At 47.9% G+C, this 16,250-nt stretch overlaps 1 protein-coding gene across 2 annotated transcripts in view; it reads right to left on the bottom strand.

Moving 5' to 3' along the window:
* amph (amphiphysin) overlaps nucleotides 1-16,250 on the bottom strand; it is a 286,781-nt gene that overhangs the window by 111,519 nt on the left and 159,012 nt on the right. For both annotated transcript variants that reach the window (XM_078540157.1, XM_078540156.1), the window contains exon 5: nucleotides 2,028-2,123. In XM_078540157.1, coding sequence (XP_078396283.1) covers nucleotides 2,028-2,123 — 96 coding nt within the window. The remainder of the gene's footprint in view (nucleotides 1-2,027; nucleotides 2,124-16,250) is intronic.

The raw sequence follows: 16,250 nt of genomic DNA, 5'->3' as shown, positions 1-16,250 counted from the left end.
GGCGGCGTGCTTTCCCGCCGATGTGGACGGACGATCCAGCGGGGGTGCTAGAGCCTGGGGGGCAGGCCTTATAATGATACGTTGATGTATTACAATGAGCTTCCCGACGATCGATGGCAGGAAACGAGGGCTGAGCGGACAATCGCAACCTGCCTTCCCACCATCGTGAAACCGATTGCGCCATATTGTCCGCTCGTGCCATCTGTCATGCCCGCCGCTGACGGGCACAGAAAATTCCACTGAATGATTTCCATTCCTGATGGAAGCGACCACCAATCCTGCACGTGGGGCATGAGTTGGCAGTCTGACTGATATTGAGTGCCCGACCATGTTTAAATCATGCGGATAAGCTGCTCATCTGTTTCTGTCAGAAAACAGCAGTCGACCAGTGGAGAAAGGCAAAAAGTGGGAAACCCAAAGGCAGCGGAAGAAATCCACCAGCACCAAGGCAAGACCGGGAATCTTGGAGGTGTGGGGGCACGGGGGAGCTGCTGCGGTGTTCAGAAAGCCTGGTATATGGGGTGGGAGGCCCAGGCAGCAGCGGCTTAGACTTATTTTTTAGGGCCCAGAGGAGCACTCCTGTTCCATGGAATCCAACATGGATTTACTAATGAGGCTTATCCCACTGTGCAATGGGAGCTTCATCTGCCACCATTAGTATTAAGATAGGGGGCGGAAGAAAAGTTGATGCCACACCGGCCAACATTAAACAAAGCCATCCTGCAGCCATAACATGCTGTGGGCAGCCTTAAGCAAGTGAGGGTTTGACTTCTGCCCCTCAGTAGGAGGAAGTCCCGCCCTCAAGAGTTGCCAGCCAATCTGATTGGACAGATGCTCCAGCAGCCCCAGCAGTGCCAGAGACCAGTAGTGGGTGCTGCTGGGACTGCAAGGAAGCCCAAAGAGAGAAGCAATGGATCCTGGAAGACCCGGACTAACGTAGGTCCTGGGCTTTAAGAGCAGGGAGGGATCAGGGAGCCGAGGGAGGGGAGTGAGGTGGGTGGCGGGCAGGTTTTGAGGGTCAGGCGGGGAGGAACAAAGGCAGGGGTAACATCTTGGGGGTGCCCCCAATGTGCACAGGGCACCCCCCAAAAGATACAGGCCCCTCTTCCTTTCTGCCTTTTCCAGAGTTATTCAAAAAACGGTTTTCTAAATCTCACTTTCCTGCCCATGCCAACCATTCTGTGGCGTGGGCAGCATATTATTCAGGCCAACTCGGTCAATTGTCCGTTAATCATTTTTAAAAAAATGATAGAGGGTGGGGCCTGCCCGCCTACCATATTGTAGGGACCGGGCAAGGGGTGAGCGGGGAGGGTGTGGGCAAGCCATCCAACGTATTTTACATGCTCCACACCACAACCCCCGCCAAAAACACGTCCGGCAGGGAGCCATAAAATTCAGCCCAGAGAATTGGGGGGGAAGGGAGTGAGGAATGGTTTACTCTATTTTAACAGCTCTGTTCCTCTATTCCCACCAAGAGTTAAAATCGCCCCTAATTTCTTTGCAAATAAGGTTGTTAAACAAGATATGAACTAAATTTGTAGGTAACAAATACACATTAAACAAATGACATGTACACCGTCTATATATGTTAAGAATGTGTTATTAAATGTATTGGAATAGATGTTGTCCACAACAGTCCTGCTGCAGAGTTTCACACACATGGAGGGTATGTAGAAAAGTCGGGTTGCACCCTCCCCACCACCATTAACAGACCTCCAGATATATTCGCCACAAACAAAGCTCTGTATTGAAGATGAAAATTTGTCTCTTTATGTTTAATAGGCATCTAGGTCCACTTAACACAGTGTCCACTTAAGTATAGGTTCAGTGGGGATAATTTCAACAATATTAGATCAGTCACCTCCATTTCCACTGACGTCAGAAAAATCAGGGCAGAAGTATGATGGGCAGTTGATGCGATATCGTTTGATTTACAATATTGTCCAAAATCAAAGGTCCCCTCAGTAAGTAGTATCTATTAAGTGCAGTGACCAGTGTCAATTGAACATTTTGTAATCACACAATACCTTAATATCAGGAAACTGTCCCAAGTATGTGTCCAAGGTTAACAGAGCCTGGTCCACCAGCTTCTGGTGAAAGTCTGCCCACAGTAAATCAGAATTCTGAGGAACAAGGAAAAGATCATTTCAGAGTATGTAACAACAATAGTATAGTTCACCAGTGTCTTCATCCAAGCAATTTACATAAAAATCCTGGAATAATCAGAGAGAAATGGTCAACTGAATAATGGGAATTACTACAAGAATGCACAAGCAGATGGTAATACATGAACGATAAAAAGTGATTGACCTATAAATGGCCTGACCGGATACATTACATTTCCACACAGCAAGCTTCCAGGAAAACCTAGGAGCAGGTTTCATGTTCATTTAATCACACACATGCACACGCACACACACACATACACACAGATACATGTTGAGCACTTGGGTGTGAATGTCTTCAAGTCAACATTACTTTCCGGCTGGCAGGTATAAATGGCATATGACTGGGAGTTAGCAAAGCCAGATGGGAGAAGGAATGGCAATGCCAAGCCTTGAGTTCATATGAAGAGGCTAATCTCCGAACCATAGAGAAAGAGAACTTGGAGGGAATAGGGATGGTGAAATCAGAGTCCTCTACCAATATCCTTTGGAGAAGGAAACCTGTCACTTACTCATTCTAGCCTACATGTGACGTCAGTCCCCAACTAAAATGGTTAACTGTTAACTGCCCTCTGAATGGGCCAAGCAAGCCATTCATTTGTATCAAATTTCTTCCAAGAAGCTGGTTCATCACCATCTTCCCAACAACTACTAAGGGATAGCCAATAATTGCCAGCCTTGCCAGGCAACACCCACATCCTGAGAATGAGTTTCTTTAAAACTCAGGATTAATGCAAACATTCCTGTCATTTTTGTTCACTTGAATAGACATAGGGCTGAATTTTTAGGGCTCCCTGAAATCAGGAACTGAGGCGAGGGTATCCGAAAATATTGGCTCCAGGCAGCATGTTAATTTCAAGGTCCCGGTCCAGGCGCCAGCAATAATTTCCAGGGCAGGGAGGAGGGTGGGACAGGAATCCTGCTCAACTCCCAATTGCCTCCAATTAAATGTGTTAAAAAGCTCATTTAGAGCTTGTCAGGGGCTGAAGTTCAAATTTTTAAAGAGAAGACTCACACCATCAGGAACTGACCAGTTGAAGGTAGGCAGGTACAGATTGTAAGTGGCATTGTACTCCTGTCACTAGAGTAGTAATCCAGAGGCCCAGGGTAATGCTCTGAGGACCCGGGTTCAAATCTCTTCACAACAGATGGTGGAATTTGCATTCAATAATTTCTGGAATTGAAAGTCAAATAATGACCATTGTCGACTGTCGTAAAAAAATCCTTCTGATTCACTAATGGGAAGGAAATCGGCCTTCCTTACCTGGTCTGGCCTACAAGTCACTACAAGTGACTCCAGATAATGTGGTAGACTCTTAAATTGCCTAGCAAGCCACTCAGTTGCATCAAACTGCTAAAAAGTCAATAAGGAATGAAATCGGACGGACTACCCAGCATCGATCAAGGCACCGGAAACAATAACTTAGCCCTGTCGACCCTGCAAAGACCTCTCTACTAACATCTGGGGGCTTCTGCCAAAATTGGGAGAGCTATCTCACAGACTAGTCAAGCAACAGACTGACACAGTCATACTCACAGAATCATACCTTACAGACAATGTACCAGACACCACCACCACCATCACCATCCCTGGTATGTCCTGTCCCACCAGCAGGACCGACCCAGCAGAAGTGGTGGCACAGTGATATACAGTCAGGAGTCTTCAACATTGCCTCTGGACCCCATGAGGTCTCATGGCATCAAGTCAAACATGGGCAAGGAAACCTCCTGCTGATTACCACGTACTGTCCCCCCTCAGCTGATGAATCAGTGCTCCTCCATGTTGAACACCACTTGGAGGAAGCACTGAAGTTGGCAAGGGCACAGAGTGTACTCAGGGTGGGGGACTTCAATGCCCATCATTCTCCAGCTGTCGGTTGGAGAAGATCGTTCTGAGAGAGAGATGTCTGGTCGCAGTAAAACTGGAGGCAAAGGGTGCACCAAGGCCAAATCTCGCTCCTCCAGAGCCAGTCTCCAGTTCCCCATGAGCTGTATCCACTGGCTGCTGCGCAAAGGTCACTATGCTGAGCGTGTTGGGACTGGAACCCCCCGTCTACCTGGCCGCCATCCTCCAGTACCTGATGGCCAAGATCCTTGGGCTGGCCGGCAACACGGCTCGGGACAACAAGACCCGCATCATCCCCCACCACCTGCAGCTTGCCATCTGCAACGACGAGGAGCTTAACAAGCTGCTGGGAGGGGTCACCATAGCCCAGGGTGGGGTCCTGCCCAACATCCAGACTGTGCTGCTGCCCAAGATAACCGGCCACCCTAGCAAGGTTTGTGCCTGAAGGGGTGAGATCGGAAAAAGATCAAGAGTGGCTTGGTAGCACCACTACTGACCGAGCTGACTGGTTCCTATGGACACAGCTGCTAGACTGGGTCTGTGGCAGGTGGTGAGGAAACTGACAAGAGGGGATAATATACTTGACCTCGTCCTCGCCAATCTACCTGTTGCAGATGCATCTGGCCATGACAGTATCAGTAGGAGTGACCACCGCATAATCATTGCGGAAATGAAGTCCCACCTTCACATTGAGGATACCCTGTATCGTGTTGTGTGGCACTACCACCGTGCTAAATAGGATGGATTTTGAACAGATCTAGCAACTCAAGACTGGGCATCCATGAGGAGCTGTGGGCCATCAGCAGCAGCAGAATTGTACTCGAACACAATCTGTAACCTCATGGCCCGGCATATCGCCCATTACCATCAAGCCGGGGATCAACCCTAGTTCAATGACGAGTGCAGGAGGGCATGCCAGGAGCAGCACCAGGCACACCTAAAAATAAGGTGTCAGCCTGGTGAAGCAGCAACACAGGACTACCTGCATGCCATACAGCATAAGCAGCAAGTGATAGACAGAACTAAGCGATTCCACAATCAATGGATCAGAACTAAGCTCTACAATCCCACCACATCCAGTCGTGAATGATGGTGGACAATTAAACAACTCACGGGAGGAGAAGGCTCCATGAATATCCCCATCCTCAATGATGGAGGAGCCCAGCACATCACTGCAAAAGATAAGGCTAAAGCATTCACAACAATCTTCAGCCAGAAGTGCTGAGTGAATGATCCATTTCAGCCTCCTCTGGAAGTCCCAGCATCACAGATGCCAGTCTTCAGCCAATTCGATTCACTCCATGTGATATCAAAAAATGGCTGAAGGCACTGGATACTGCAAATGCTATAGGCCCTGACAATATTCTGGCAATTGTACTGAAGATTTGTGCTCCAGAACTTGCCACACCCCGAGCCAAGTTGTTCCAGCTACAACACTGGCATCTCTTGGCTATGTGGAAAATTGCCCAGGTGTGTCCTGTACACAAAAAGCAGGACAAATCCAATCCAACCAATTACTACTGCATCAGTCTACTGTCGATCATCAGTAAAGCAATGGAAGAGGTCATCAACAGTGCTATCAAGACATACTTGCTTAGCAATAACCTGCTCACTGGTGCCCAGTTTGGGTTCTGCCAGGGCCAATCAGCTCCTGACCTAATTACAGCCTTGGCTCAAACATGGACAAAAGAGCTGAACTCCAGAGGTGTGATGGGGTATTCTCCACTTGCCTGGATGAACATAGTTCCAACAACACTCAAACCACTGCTATCATCTAGAAGGACAAGGGCAGCAGACACATGGGAACACCACTACCTGCAAGTTCCCCTCCAAGCCACACACCAACCTGACTGGTAATATATCGCAGTTCCTTCACTGTCGCTGGGTGAAAGCCCTGGAACTCCCTCCCTAACAGCACTGTGGGTATACCTACACTACATGCACTGCAGTGGCTCAAGAAGGCAGATCACCACCACCACTACCTTCTCTAGGGCAATTAGGGATGGACAATAAATGTTGGCCTAGACAGCAAGGCCCATATCCCATGAATAATTAAAAATAAAGGGGAGACTCCAAGGCACACCCTGGCTTCATAAGTGGGTCAGTGGGGTAAAGGGGGATTGGACAATTGGTATAGGAATGCCCTTGGCACTGCACAGGTGACAGTGGGCTGAATAACATGTCCCATTGTGGTGGGTAGGACTCACGCCTGGAAGTGGCTTTTCGGCTCCCGCCCTCGCTGTATAAAACAACAATTAGTCAATGGTGGGCCTGAGGGTGAGCTTCAAGGCTGCGAGGTCATTCTCCCGTCTGCCCAATTGGAGCTGGAGGCAGGATGTCCAACATCCACAGTACTGGCCATGACCCGGAAGGAGGTCATGGCCACTCACTTAAAGGGCCACCTGACACAGGGCAGTGTTAAGTGACCCAGCAAATGTGTTAGTCTTCAATCCAAAGTCAGTATTTATTTGTCGGAGATAGTATCAGGCATTGTTTGTGGTGAGTGAGATTCTTATTTAAATTGTCATGAAAGGTGCAGAGTTTGAGTTGATTCTTGCCAGTGAGCACAGATAGCATACAATCTGATCACGGAAATGCTCTCAAGATTTTAACACAGAGGAGGTGTTCAGTTCTAGCATGTTTTCTTCCATAGATGGCCGAGACAGGAGAGTGAGAGGAGAGGGCAGGGAGGAAGGGCAAGAACAGCCCTTCAATGATGAATCCCTCCGCACCCTCCTTCATGCTATGTCCACCAGGCATGAGGTCCTAATGCCAGCAGATGGGAAGAGGAAACCTCCCACTGGGAGGAGGTGGCCTTGGAGGTCAGCAACGTGGGCATCGTGCTTACAATGCAGGAAGAGGCTGAATGACTTCTTGAGATCGGCAAAGGTGAGTAAGTCCTCAACATATGTATTCTTGTCCCAGGAAGCTAGAGGGAAGGTTTGAAAATGCTGGAGCCTTGTGGGGATGTTGGAAATCCAAGGCAGCATTATGCAGCAATGGCACTGTTTGTGGCCTTGATGCCTCTGTGGAGGTGTCGTTGTGGTTCCGCGGGGAAGTGGGGGGCAGGCCTTACATGTGAGGAAGGTGCACAGCATCTTAGCTGCCAAGCATTGTGCAGTTCTTGCATTCCCTTCTTACCTGGAGGCGGGATGACATCAAGTAATATAAGAGTGATAGTCGTTGCAATGTAACAGCTACTTTCAGGGAAATTCCAGGGTGAGAAGCAGGATTAGGGGTGGAGTGCCAGATCTGGCAATCCTGATGCCGCAGGAGGAGGCAGTGCTCCTGCTGACCTCAACAGGATCTCCCCGATCCATCATCAGAGGCGAGATTGGAGGAAAGCATGGATCTGGTAAGATTGCAAGGGGCTGAAACCTTGACACAGAGTGGGATCGGGCAAGTGGGAGGGGTACTGATGCTTGGCATACTTTCATGAATGGTAAATGTGTCTTTTCTGGGCCCAAAGGCAGGGAAGCCTTGTGAAGTTGCAGCAAGTGTGGTTTAATGGTTGCTATGTGTTATATCTCATAATACACCCGCTGAGCATTGTGACCTTGCACATCCATTGAATGCTTTCAACCAACTAACACCATTTTTTCTGTGTCTCCTGCGCGGGTGAAGCCTCTTCCGTGAAACTCGCCAGACCTGTCGGTCTGGTTATTGCCTCTGAGGAGGAAGAGGAAACCTCGGAGGATGCAGGTTCGCACCCCCTCTCTGCACCAAGTACCAGCACAGATATCGGCACATTGGGACAAGTACAGTCTGATGAGAGCACTTCATATGCGCACATGCAGCTGCCAGACAGTGTGGTGGAGCAGGTCTCAGGCAGTCGGGGGAGTGCCCAGGGTGATCCAGAGCCTGACTCTGAGTTGAATGGTGAGTCATCCATGAGGCGGCAGATGCTGGATGTCCGGCACGAGGTGCGTTGATATTTGGCAGATATATCAGGGGGATTGCATGCTCTGTCCCAGACTGTGGAGGTGTCCATCCAGGCCAATGCACTCCAATTACCCACTCTTCAGAGCGCCAAGCTTCCTCCATGGACAGACTGGTGACTCCTGGAGGGGCAAACCGAGCGTATTGCAGACGCAATCATGGGTCTGCACTCTGACCATGCTCAGGGGCCCAGAGCCAGGGTGGTAGGGAGTGTCAGAGCCTGGACACTGAGCCAGCTACTGGAACCTCACAGGAAGGCAGGGAGGACCAAGCAGACCTCATGGCAAAGGGTGAGTGGCTGCTGCGCCATCTGGAAGTGCCTCTCAGGGCACTATTGAGAGGGGCAGCCTCTCCTCTGCTCATCCTTCATTAACACAGTCCTAGTCGATTATATTGGTGACAGAAGCTACTCCTGTGACTCAGTAGGAGTCTTCTAACGTGGCGGGACGGTCAAGCCCTCAGCCGCACACAGCTCGGCCGCTAAAGTCATCCAGGGCAAGGTGAACAGATCAGCCACCTCGCTCCAGTGCAGCAGCAAGTGAGGAGGGAGCACTGCGCCACAGCACTAGGAAACACTTTAAGAAAACTCCACAACAGTCACCAAGCAGGTCACATGGGTATCAACTGTATATTTGTTAATTAGATGCGTCATAATGAATATGTCAATAAACCTTACATTTACTATCCCTCATGCAGAGACTCATTTAATCTGTGATTTTTCTAGTATTGGTGGTGGATTAGGATGACTCGAATGCAAAGGACTTGAAACGGTGAGTGTGCTGACAGGACTTCCTCGTGACTCTCACATTCCACAAAGAATGACTTTGAGACTCATGCAGTGCGCACATCTCTGAGAGCAAGAAATCTTAACCCATTGGAACCTCTGCCTTATCAAGGCATGCCATAAGATCAAAATCCCCTCCAATTAGGACATTTATGGAGCATAATTTCAAACCCACGGACATGTTTTGACCTCATGATTGGAAATATAAATTTCAAAAAGATAAGCTGTAGTCAGGGCTGGGCAGCAAGGGGTTAATTCAGACATTTAGTGTAAACACAGTGACTCATCAAAAGGGTTTGGACATTGACTAATGCGATCAAGAAATCTGATTACCCCATACAATGGCACAAAGGACATATCATCAATACAATACACTCAAGGAATTATTCAACCACCACAGACAATAGTACTGGAACAGGGTCATTCAAACTCTCATAAATTTTGGAGCCAGGTGCTGTTACTGTGCTGTTACTGCGCTACCTCAAACAACAGGAGAATTGCTCAAACAATTAGAACTGATACTATTCTTCTGGATACATCTTCCATGGAAAACCTTGTATTATTCCAACCAGCAGGAGCTGATGACATTTGTCTGGACTTTGCATGGAATCAATTAAATGGCATTGGAACAACAGGAAATATATTTTGACATGTCTGTGTTAAATTATTATAAAAGAAGAGCACATCTGAGGTTTTGTCTGCAGTTGGAAGAAGGGTTGAATTTGGTCATCTTGACTCAGGCCTACAGTCAACACTGGACAGACCAGTTGGGGATTGTAAGTGTTTTCAGCCATATCATGGTGATACTGGCCTGAAGGTTTTGGGCTGCGGTCAAGAAGGAAGGTCAACCTGGCGCACGGACCGACAGTTCTCACAGGAGGAACCAACCGTGTGGAGGATTGTAAGTTTTAGCCAAATCGTAGTGATATTGGTCTGAGGGTTTTGTAAATGTTTGGGGCGAAAACTTGGTGTTTTTTGCCAGTACCTTGTAACTTGTTTCAGCCATATCTTGGTGATATTGGTCTGAGGGTTTTTTTTAAGGTTTCAGGACAGGGTGTGGTGTTTTGCCTGTGTTTATGTAAGTTTGACCGAGTCGTGGTGACTTTGTGTCGGGTACTGGGAATAGGTTGTTTTAAATTTTGGGTTTTGCTCTGTGGGGTTATAAGTAATTCAATAAAGCAATTGGGAATTATCAGAAGAAACTTGTCTCACTGGTCATTCTGTCCAGGCCATACACTTGTGTATCTGGTGTCATGAACTTGACTGCGGGGAGGGTCTCTGAAGGAAAAGGGGAACCCCTACACTACAGCCATCCATGCAGTCACATCCAGGGCCTTGCATCTCTACAACGGGCTGTTCCCTCACCTCGTCTTTGCCCTCATTGTCAGAGTAATGGCCACTATCCGGCATCCCTCTTCCACAAGGGCATCCCCCTTGTGGTGAGGTTATGGAGTGCGCAGCACACTGTTACCATGAGTGACACTCATGATGGAGCGTACTGCAATGCACCTCCTGATCTATCAAGATTCCTGAACCTCATCTTCAGTAGCCCAACTGTCTGCTCTACAGGCAATTTGGCCCTGGTGGTTCCGTGGCTGTTGTGGTAGCTCCTGTCCGCGTCTGTTCTCAGGGCCTTTACTGAAGTCATGGGCCATCTCTTCAATGGGTAACCTTGTCACCTAGAAGCCAACCATTCAGGGCATCAGGTCCACTGAATGGACTGAATTTTGCCCTTGATGGGCGGGCAGGCCTGACCAACTCGGCGGCAGGTGGGCAGCAGATTGCCGACGTTGAAATGTGCCCTGCCGCCATTTTAAGTGGGTGGGCCAATTAAGGCCCGCCCAGCATGACGCCCAACAGGAACCGCTATGCGCTTCATGTGTGGGCGGGGGGGGATTCCCCAAATGCGAGAGTGCGCTCTTTTGTGCATACGCACGAAACAGCGCGCATCTCCCTGAGGTTAAGTGGTGCCTCAGGGAGATCGCTGAAAGTTTCTCAAAGTTTAAAAATAGAAAAATAAAAAAAATTAACATGTCCCCCTCATGTGACAATGTCACACAAGATAGGACATGTTAATAAAGTGCACAAAAACTTTATTAAACTTTTTTAAAGCCGACATTAAACCTCATCCCGCCGGTGGATGGGGTTTGTTAAAAAATCACTTGCCCGCGTGCCCGTTGGGCCCGTGCGCCGAGCCAAAGTTCACACTGGTTCCTCAAAATCGGCTTCAGTTGCCAAGTTAAGGGCCTTAACAAGGCCTTTAATTAATGGCGGGCATGCGTCGCGCTGCATAGCACACCCACCCACCTAAATATCGCGATGCCGTGCGCTGACGTCGGGACGCTCGCGCGACGTTTTAAGCGCTAACGTGCGGGCTCCGCCACCCGCACGTCAGCCAGAAAATTCAGCCCTATATGTCTGGAACCTGGGAGTTACGCAGAATGAATGAGTCATGGCAGCTGCCCAGGTACCTTGAGCATACCTGCATATTCTCATAGACTCATAGATGTCTGCAGCACAGAAGAAGGCCACTCGGCCCATCATGTCTGCACCAGTCAACAAAGATCTGACTATGCTAATCACATTTTCCAGCACTTGGCCCATAACCCTGGAGGCTATGGAAACGCAAGTGAATATCTAAATACTTCTTAAATGTTACGAGAGTTTCTGACTCAACCACCCTTTCAGGCAGTGAGTTTCAGACTTCCAACACCCTCTGGGTGAAAAAATTTCTCCTCAACTCCCCTCTTAGCCTTCTACCTCTTACCTTGAATCTATGCCCCCTGGTTATTGACCCCTCTACAAATGGAAAAAGTACCTTCCTATCCACTCTATTTATGCCGCTCATAATCTTATACACCTCTATCAGGTCCCCTTTCAACCTTCATTGCTCCAAGGAAAACAACCCCAGCCTATCCAATCTTCCCTCATAGCTCAGACTCTCCAGCCCAGGCAGCATATTAGTAAATCTCCTCTGCCCCCTCTCCAGTGCAATCACATCCTTCCTACAATATTCTGTTGATTGTGGTCACAGGTCGAGTGAACATTCAAGGAGTGATATCCCTTCCTGTTCATAAATGTACACGGCTGATCAGCTGGAGCTTTTATGGTGATGCGCACACAGTCAACCACTCCCTGGGCCCTTGGGAAACCTGTGATCACTGCAAACTCTCTATCTGTTTTGAGTTGACTCTGGCAGTCCAGTGAGGATGCAATTCTGAACATTGCATCTGTGGAGACCTTAATACAGTGGTGTGCAGCAGGCTACAAAATGCCACTGAGGTCTCCACATGCTGCCTGAAAGGATCTTGTTGCAAAGAAATTTGGCACAGCAGTCACCTTTCTAGCAACTGGCAGTGGATGACCACCAACGCAGCTGGAAGAGATCTCCCCTGCCAGCATGTCACAAAGGCAGGTCACTGTGGATGTTGAGAGCCTGAGTCTTCTCTGGCATGTGTCTCTGACATCTGAAGGTGGCTCATTCTCTGCCTCTATCATCGATTGGCAGCAAGTCCTTCTGAACCTCTATCAGGTTGATGCCTCATTATGGCTGCATCATCTTCTTGCTCTGGTGCAGCTCTGCCACCCTCATGCACCACCAGTGCATCCTGAACCTCTCCATCTGCCCTTACTTCCTCTCCCTCTCAATCTCCTCCTCCTCTCCTCCTCACTGGAGGATGTGGCTCCCTCAGAGACAACTATTCCCATGTTTTCCCTGCCAGGAAGGTGCAGTTCAGGGTCTAAATTCACTTCTCAGCAGGAAAAGTGAGCACTCAAAATAACAAATGGTTACCATGGAAACACAGCTTTCTACATCAAGCACTGCCAGCAGTCACAGCACCCTCAACTGCTGAGTTCAAGCTAAGGACTCAGCTGAAGACTTTAAACCCGCCTTTACAAGCTTACAGTTAAAAAAACAAGATCCCTACCTGGCGTCAATCACACTCTCAATGCATTTTATTGCATCCAACATATATTATTTGAGTCAACTGGCACATTGACAAGCAACTTAATTACATTTGAATAAGGTGGGTGGGCTCCTGGTTTCTGGGCCTGCCCACCTGTCATATTATCCGGACTGGGCGTGATGATGATGGGAACGTGACCCGACGTCATTGTGCACAATTATACATTGGCACAGGCACACAAACGACCCATTTTCATTCTGTTTTACTCAATATAGGGAGAGTCAGAACACAACACCTGGGCATGGAACAGGATCAACATCCCTTGGTATCCTGGAATCAGAAGAGAAGGCCCAAGGCTGCCCAGAACAATTGGGCAGACACCTGTCCAGAAGGAACTGGCAATGACTGTCAGATTTTAGGCCCTGTGATGATGAAAGGCAAAACCCTCAGCAGGAAGGGTGGAACCCCAGGCAGCAGGAGGGGACAGGAGAGGAAAGAGGGGCAGGAAGGCAACGGAGACCAAGCCCTAAACACAGGAACCACCCTCTAAGATGCAGCAGCCTGGAGATGACCGAGACTCACTGCTGCAGCAGACTGTGACTCTCAGGGCAGATGGTTACAGACATATATGCCCTCGTCGCTGAAGACCTCGCCCCTTGCAGCACTGGTCACTATGCCCTGCCAGTAGTTATCAAAGTCGCCGTTGTCTCCAATTTCTTCACCTCTGGCTCCCTCCAAGGGTCAGCTTGTGGACCTTGATGACATCTCAAAAACAGCTGCACACATAGAAACATACATAGAAACATACATAGAAACTAGGAGCAGGAGTAGGCCATTCGGTGTTGTCTCGTATGTGATGTTAAACCAAATCTTGATTTGCAGATCCGATTGTAAATATTATATACAAAGTTACTATTGGACAGGTTGCGGGGGGGCACAGTTGTGGAGAGGCACTGGCTCTCCACCAAGCTCATTTATCCTGCAGGATCCTGACTCTGTTCTGCTCTAATGTTGAGATGGCTCGATGACAGAGACATAATTTGGATCTGTCCAGGGTTTCTTTACTCCATGTAAGTGGAGTCCAACTCAATAGACAGAATTTTGCGGTCAGCGGGCAGGGGGTGGGGCCCGCTCACCGACGCGTAAAATGATGCGGGATGATGTCAGGCGGAACCCCCAACGTCATCCCGCCCCATTTAAATTTTCAGGAAGGCGGGCGACAGCAAAATCAGCTGTGCACCCGCCGACCTGTCAATGGCCAACTGAGGCCATTGACAGGATCAATTATACAATTAAAGGACCTGCCCGCCCCACCTTAAGGCAAACAGATAAAACATGAAGCCTCATCCACCGGCGGAATGAGGTTTCATGTAGGGTTTTAAAAAGTTTAATAAAGTTACTATGTAATTTATGAACATGACCCATCTCATATGACATTGTCACATGAGGGGGACATGTTAGGGAATTTTTTTTTCTATTTTTCATATTTTTCAAAGTGTCAGCGATCTCCCTGAGGCAGCACTTAGCCTCAGGGAGATATGCACTCTTTTGTGCGCATGCAAGAAAGAGCACACTCTCGCTTTTGGGGAATCCCCCTCCGCCCGCACAGGGAGCACATAGCACTTCCCGCCGGTCGTCACGCTGGGCGGGCCTTAATTGACCCGCCCAGGTAAAATGGCGGCGGGGTCCGCTTCTCCGGCGGGGATCGGCTCCCCACTTGCCGGAGATTGGGTCGGGCCCACTCACCCGACAGGCAGAAAATTCTGCCCAATGTCTTTGTATCTAACTCTGGGGCATTCAATGGTCCGGGTTCCGATGCTCAGCTGGCTGTAGAGTGCCGCCTTATGAGGGAATCCTCCTTGCGAACCATATGACCGACCCAGTGGAGCTGAGCTCTGATGAGCTTCTCTCAATAACAGGTATATGGTACCTTGCAAAAACTTTGGTGTTGGGATTTTGTCCTGCCACTTGATGTTGCAGGTAAATCTTAAGCAGTGAAGCTGGAATGCATCTAGTTGCTTCTTGTGACATTGGTAGGTTGTCCAGGCCTCACAGCCATAGCAAAGTGATGTGAGAACCACTGCCTGGTAGACTTTGATCTTCATTTTGGGCAAAATCCATGCTCTCTCCAAAGCCTGCACATAAGCCTGCTGAATGCTGAGCTTGCTTTTGTCAGGCGATGGGCAATTTCATCATCCAACGTAGTGTTGTTGGAAAGGATACTTCCCGGGTAGCAGAACCTCAAAATCAGACACCGGGCTATATAAGGGGATATTAGGACAGGCGACCAATAGCTTGGTCAAACTGGTAAATTTTAAGCAGTGTCTTATAGGAGGAGAGATAAGTAGAGAAGTGGGAGGGTTTAAGAAGAGAATTCCAGAGTTTAGGGTTTTGACAACTGAAGACATGGCTGTAGAAAGATGAAACTTGGGGATCTACAAGAAGCCAGAATCAATGGAACACAATGATGTGGAAAGCTTGTAGGGCTAGAGGGATTTGAAAACAAAGGTGAGAATTGTAAGATTGAGGTGTTTCTGGGCCAGGAGTCAATGTAGGTCAGAGAGCATGGGGTGATGGATGAACAGGTTTTGGCGTTAGTTTGTTTTTGGCAACTAGGTCTTAGATGAATTCAAGTTTACAGAGTGTGCAAGATAGGAGTCTGGACAAGAGACCATTAGAATTGTCAAGTCCAGAGGTAACAAAGGAGTAGCAGATGAACTGAGGCACAGGTAGTGACATATGCTGTAATGGGGGCGAAAAGCGAAACATCCTGAAAAGCTATTGTAAAATGCTACATACAGGTCACCTTTGAGAAAATAAAATGGTTGTAGTTTTTTTTAATTGTGTCCAGAGAATTTAATTCTCATATTCCTAATCCAATAACCAGATTTTATTCCTTACTGTCCAACTCTGGATTATCATTGGCATTTATCGCCTATATAAATAGCTGTAGTGTATTGGAAATGACTACAAGGCCTAATTTGCATCTGATTAATCATTACATTAATCATTTAAAGGAGCTGTTGCATCACAGTATGTGTACACTTTAGGCTAATATGAAAAATTGGCCAGTGTTGTGAAAATGTTTTATTTAACGATTCATATGTTTTAGTTTCAAACTTTTAGTTTGGGAATTGAATTTTTAAATGCAAGATATATGGCAAAAAATCTGAATTTGAGAGGTTGGTAAGCAGGTCTAAAGTGATTGCAATTCAAAGGGTGGTCTGTGTTTATTTAATAAGGTCAGACTTAGAAGAGGGAAAACATTAAACAATGGATTGCCCCTTTTGTTAGTCTTGGTGGAGACGTGATGTCCACAGTTTAAACCATAAGGGGTTTAAATTATGTATGCAATTTCCCAGATCAAAGAAAGATTGGAAAGCAACTGGTAAACATGGCAAGGTCTTAAACTACCCATATACTTTGCAGATCAAAGGATATGCTTTGAAAGATGAAGTTAATTCATTGAAATCTCTATCTGGAACAGCCCAGGGGTGTCAGGTTACCATTGGAATAGGTTGCAGGGAGAAACCTTGGTTTTGGGTTTATGTGTGTGGCTTTTCAGAGAAAACAGACAGTTTACATAGGGAGCTGGAACAGCTTGGAAA

This window comes from Cetorhinus maximus, chromosome 4, assembly GCF_964194155.1.
Source record: "Cetorhinus maximus chromosome 4, sCetMax3.hap1.1, whole genome shotgun sequence".
In the NCBI taxonomy this organism is placed as follows: domain Eukaryota; kingdom Metazoa; phylum Chordata; class Chondrichthyes; order Lamniformes; family Cetorhinidae; genus Cetorhinus; species Cetorhinus maximus.
Note: the sequence above shows the minus strand (reverse complement) of the source record. Positions and strands in the feature narration are given on the sequence as shown.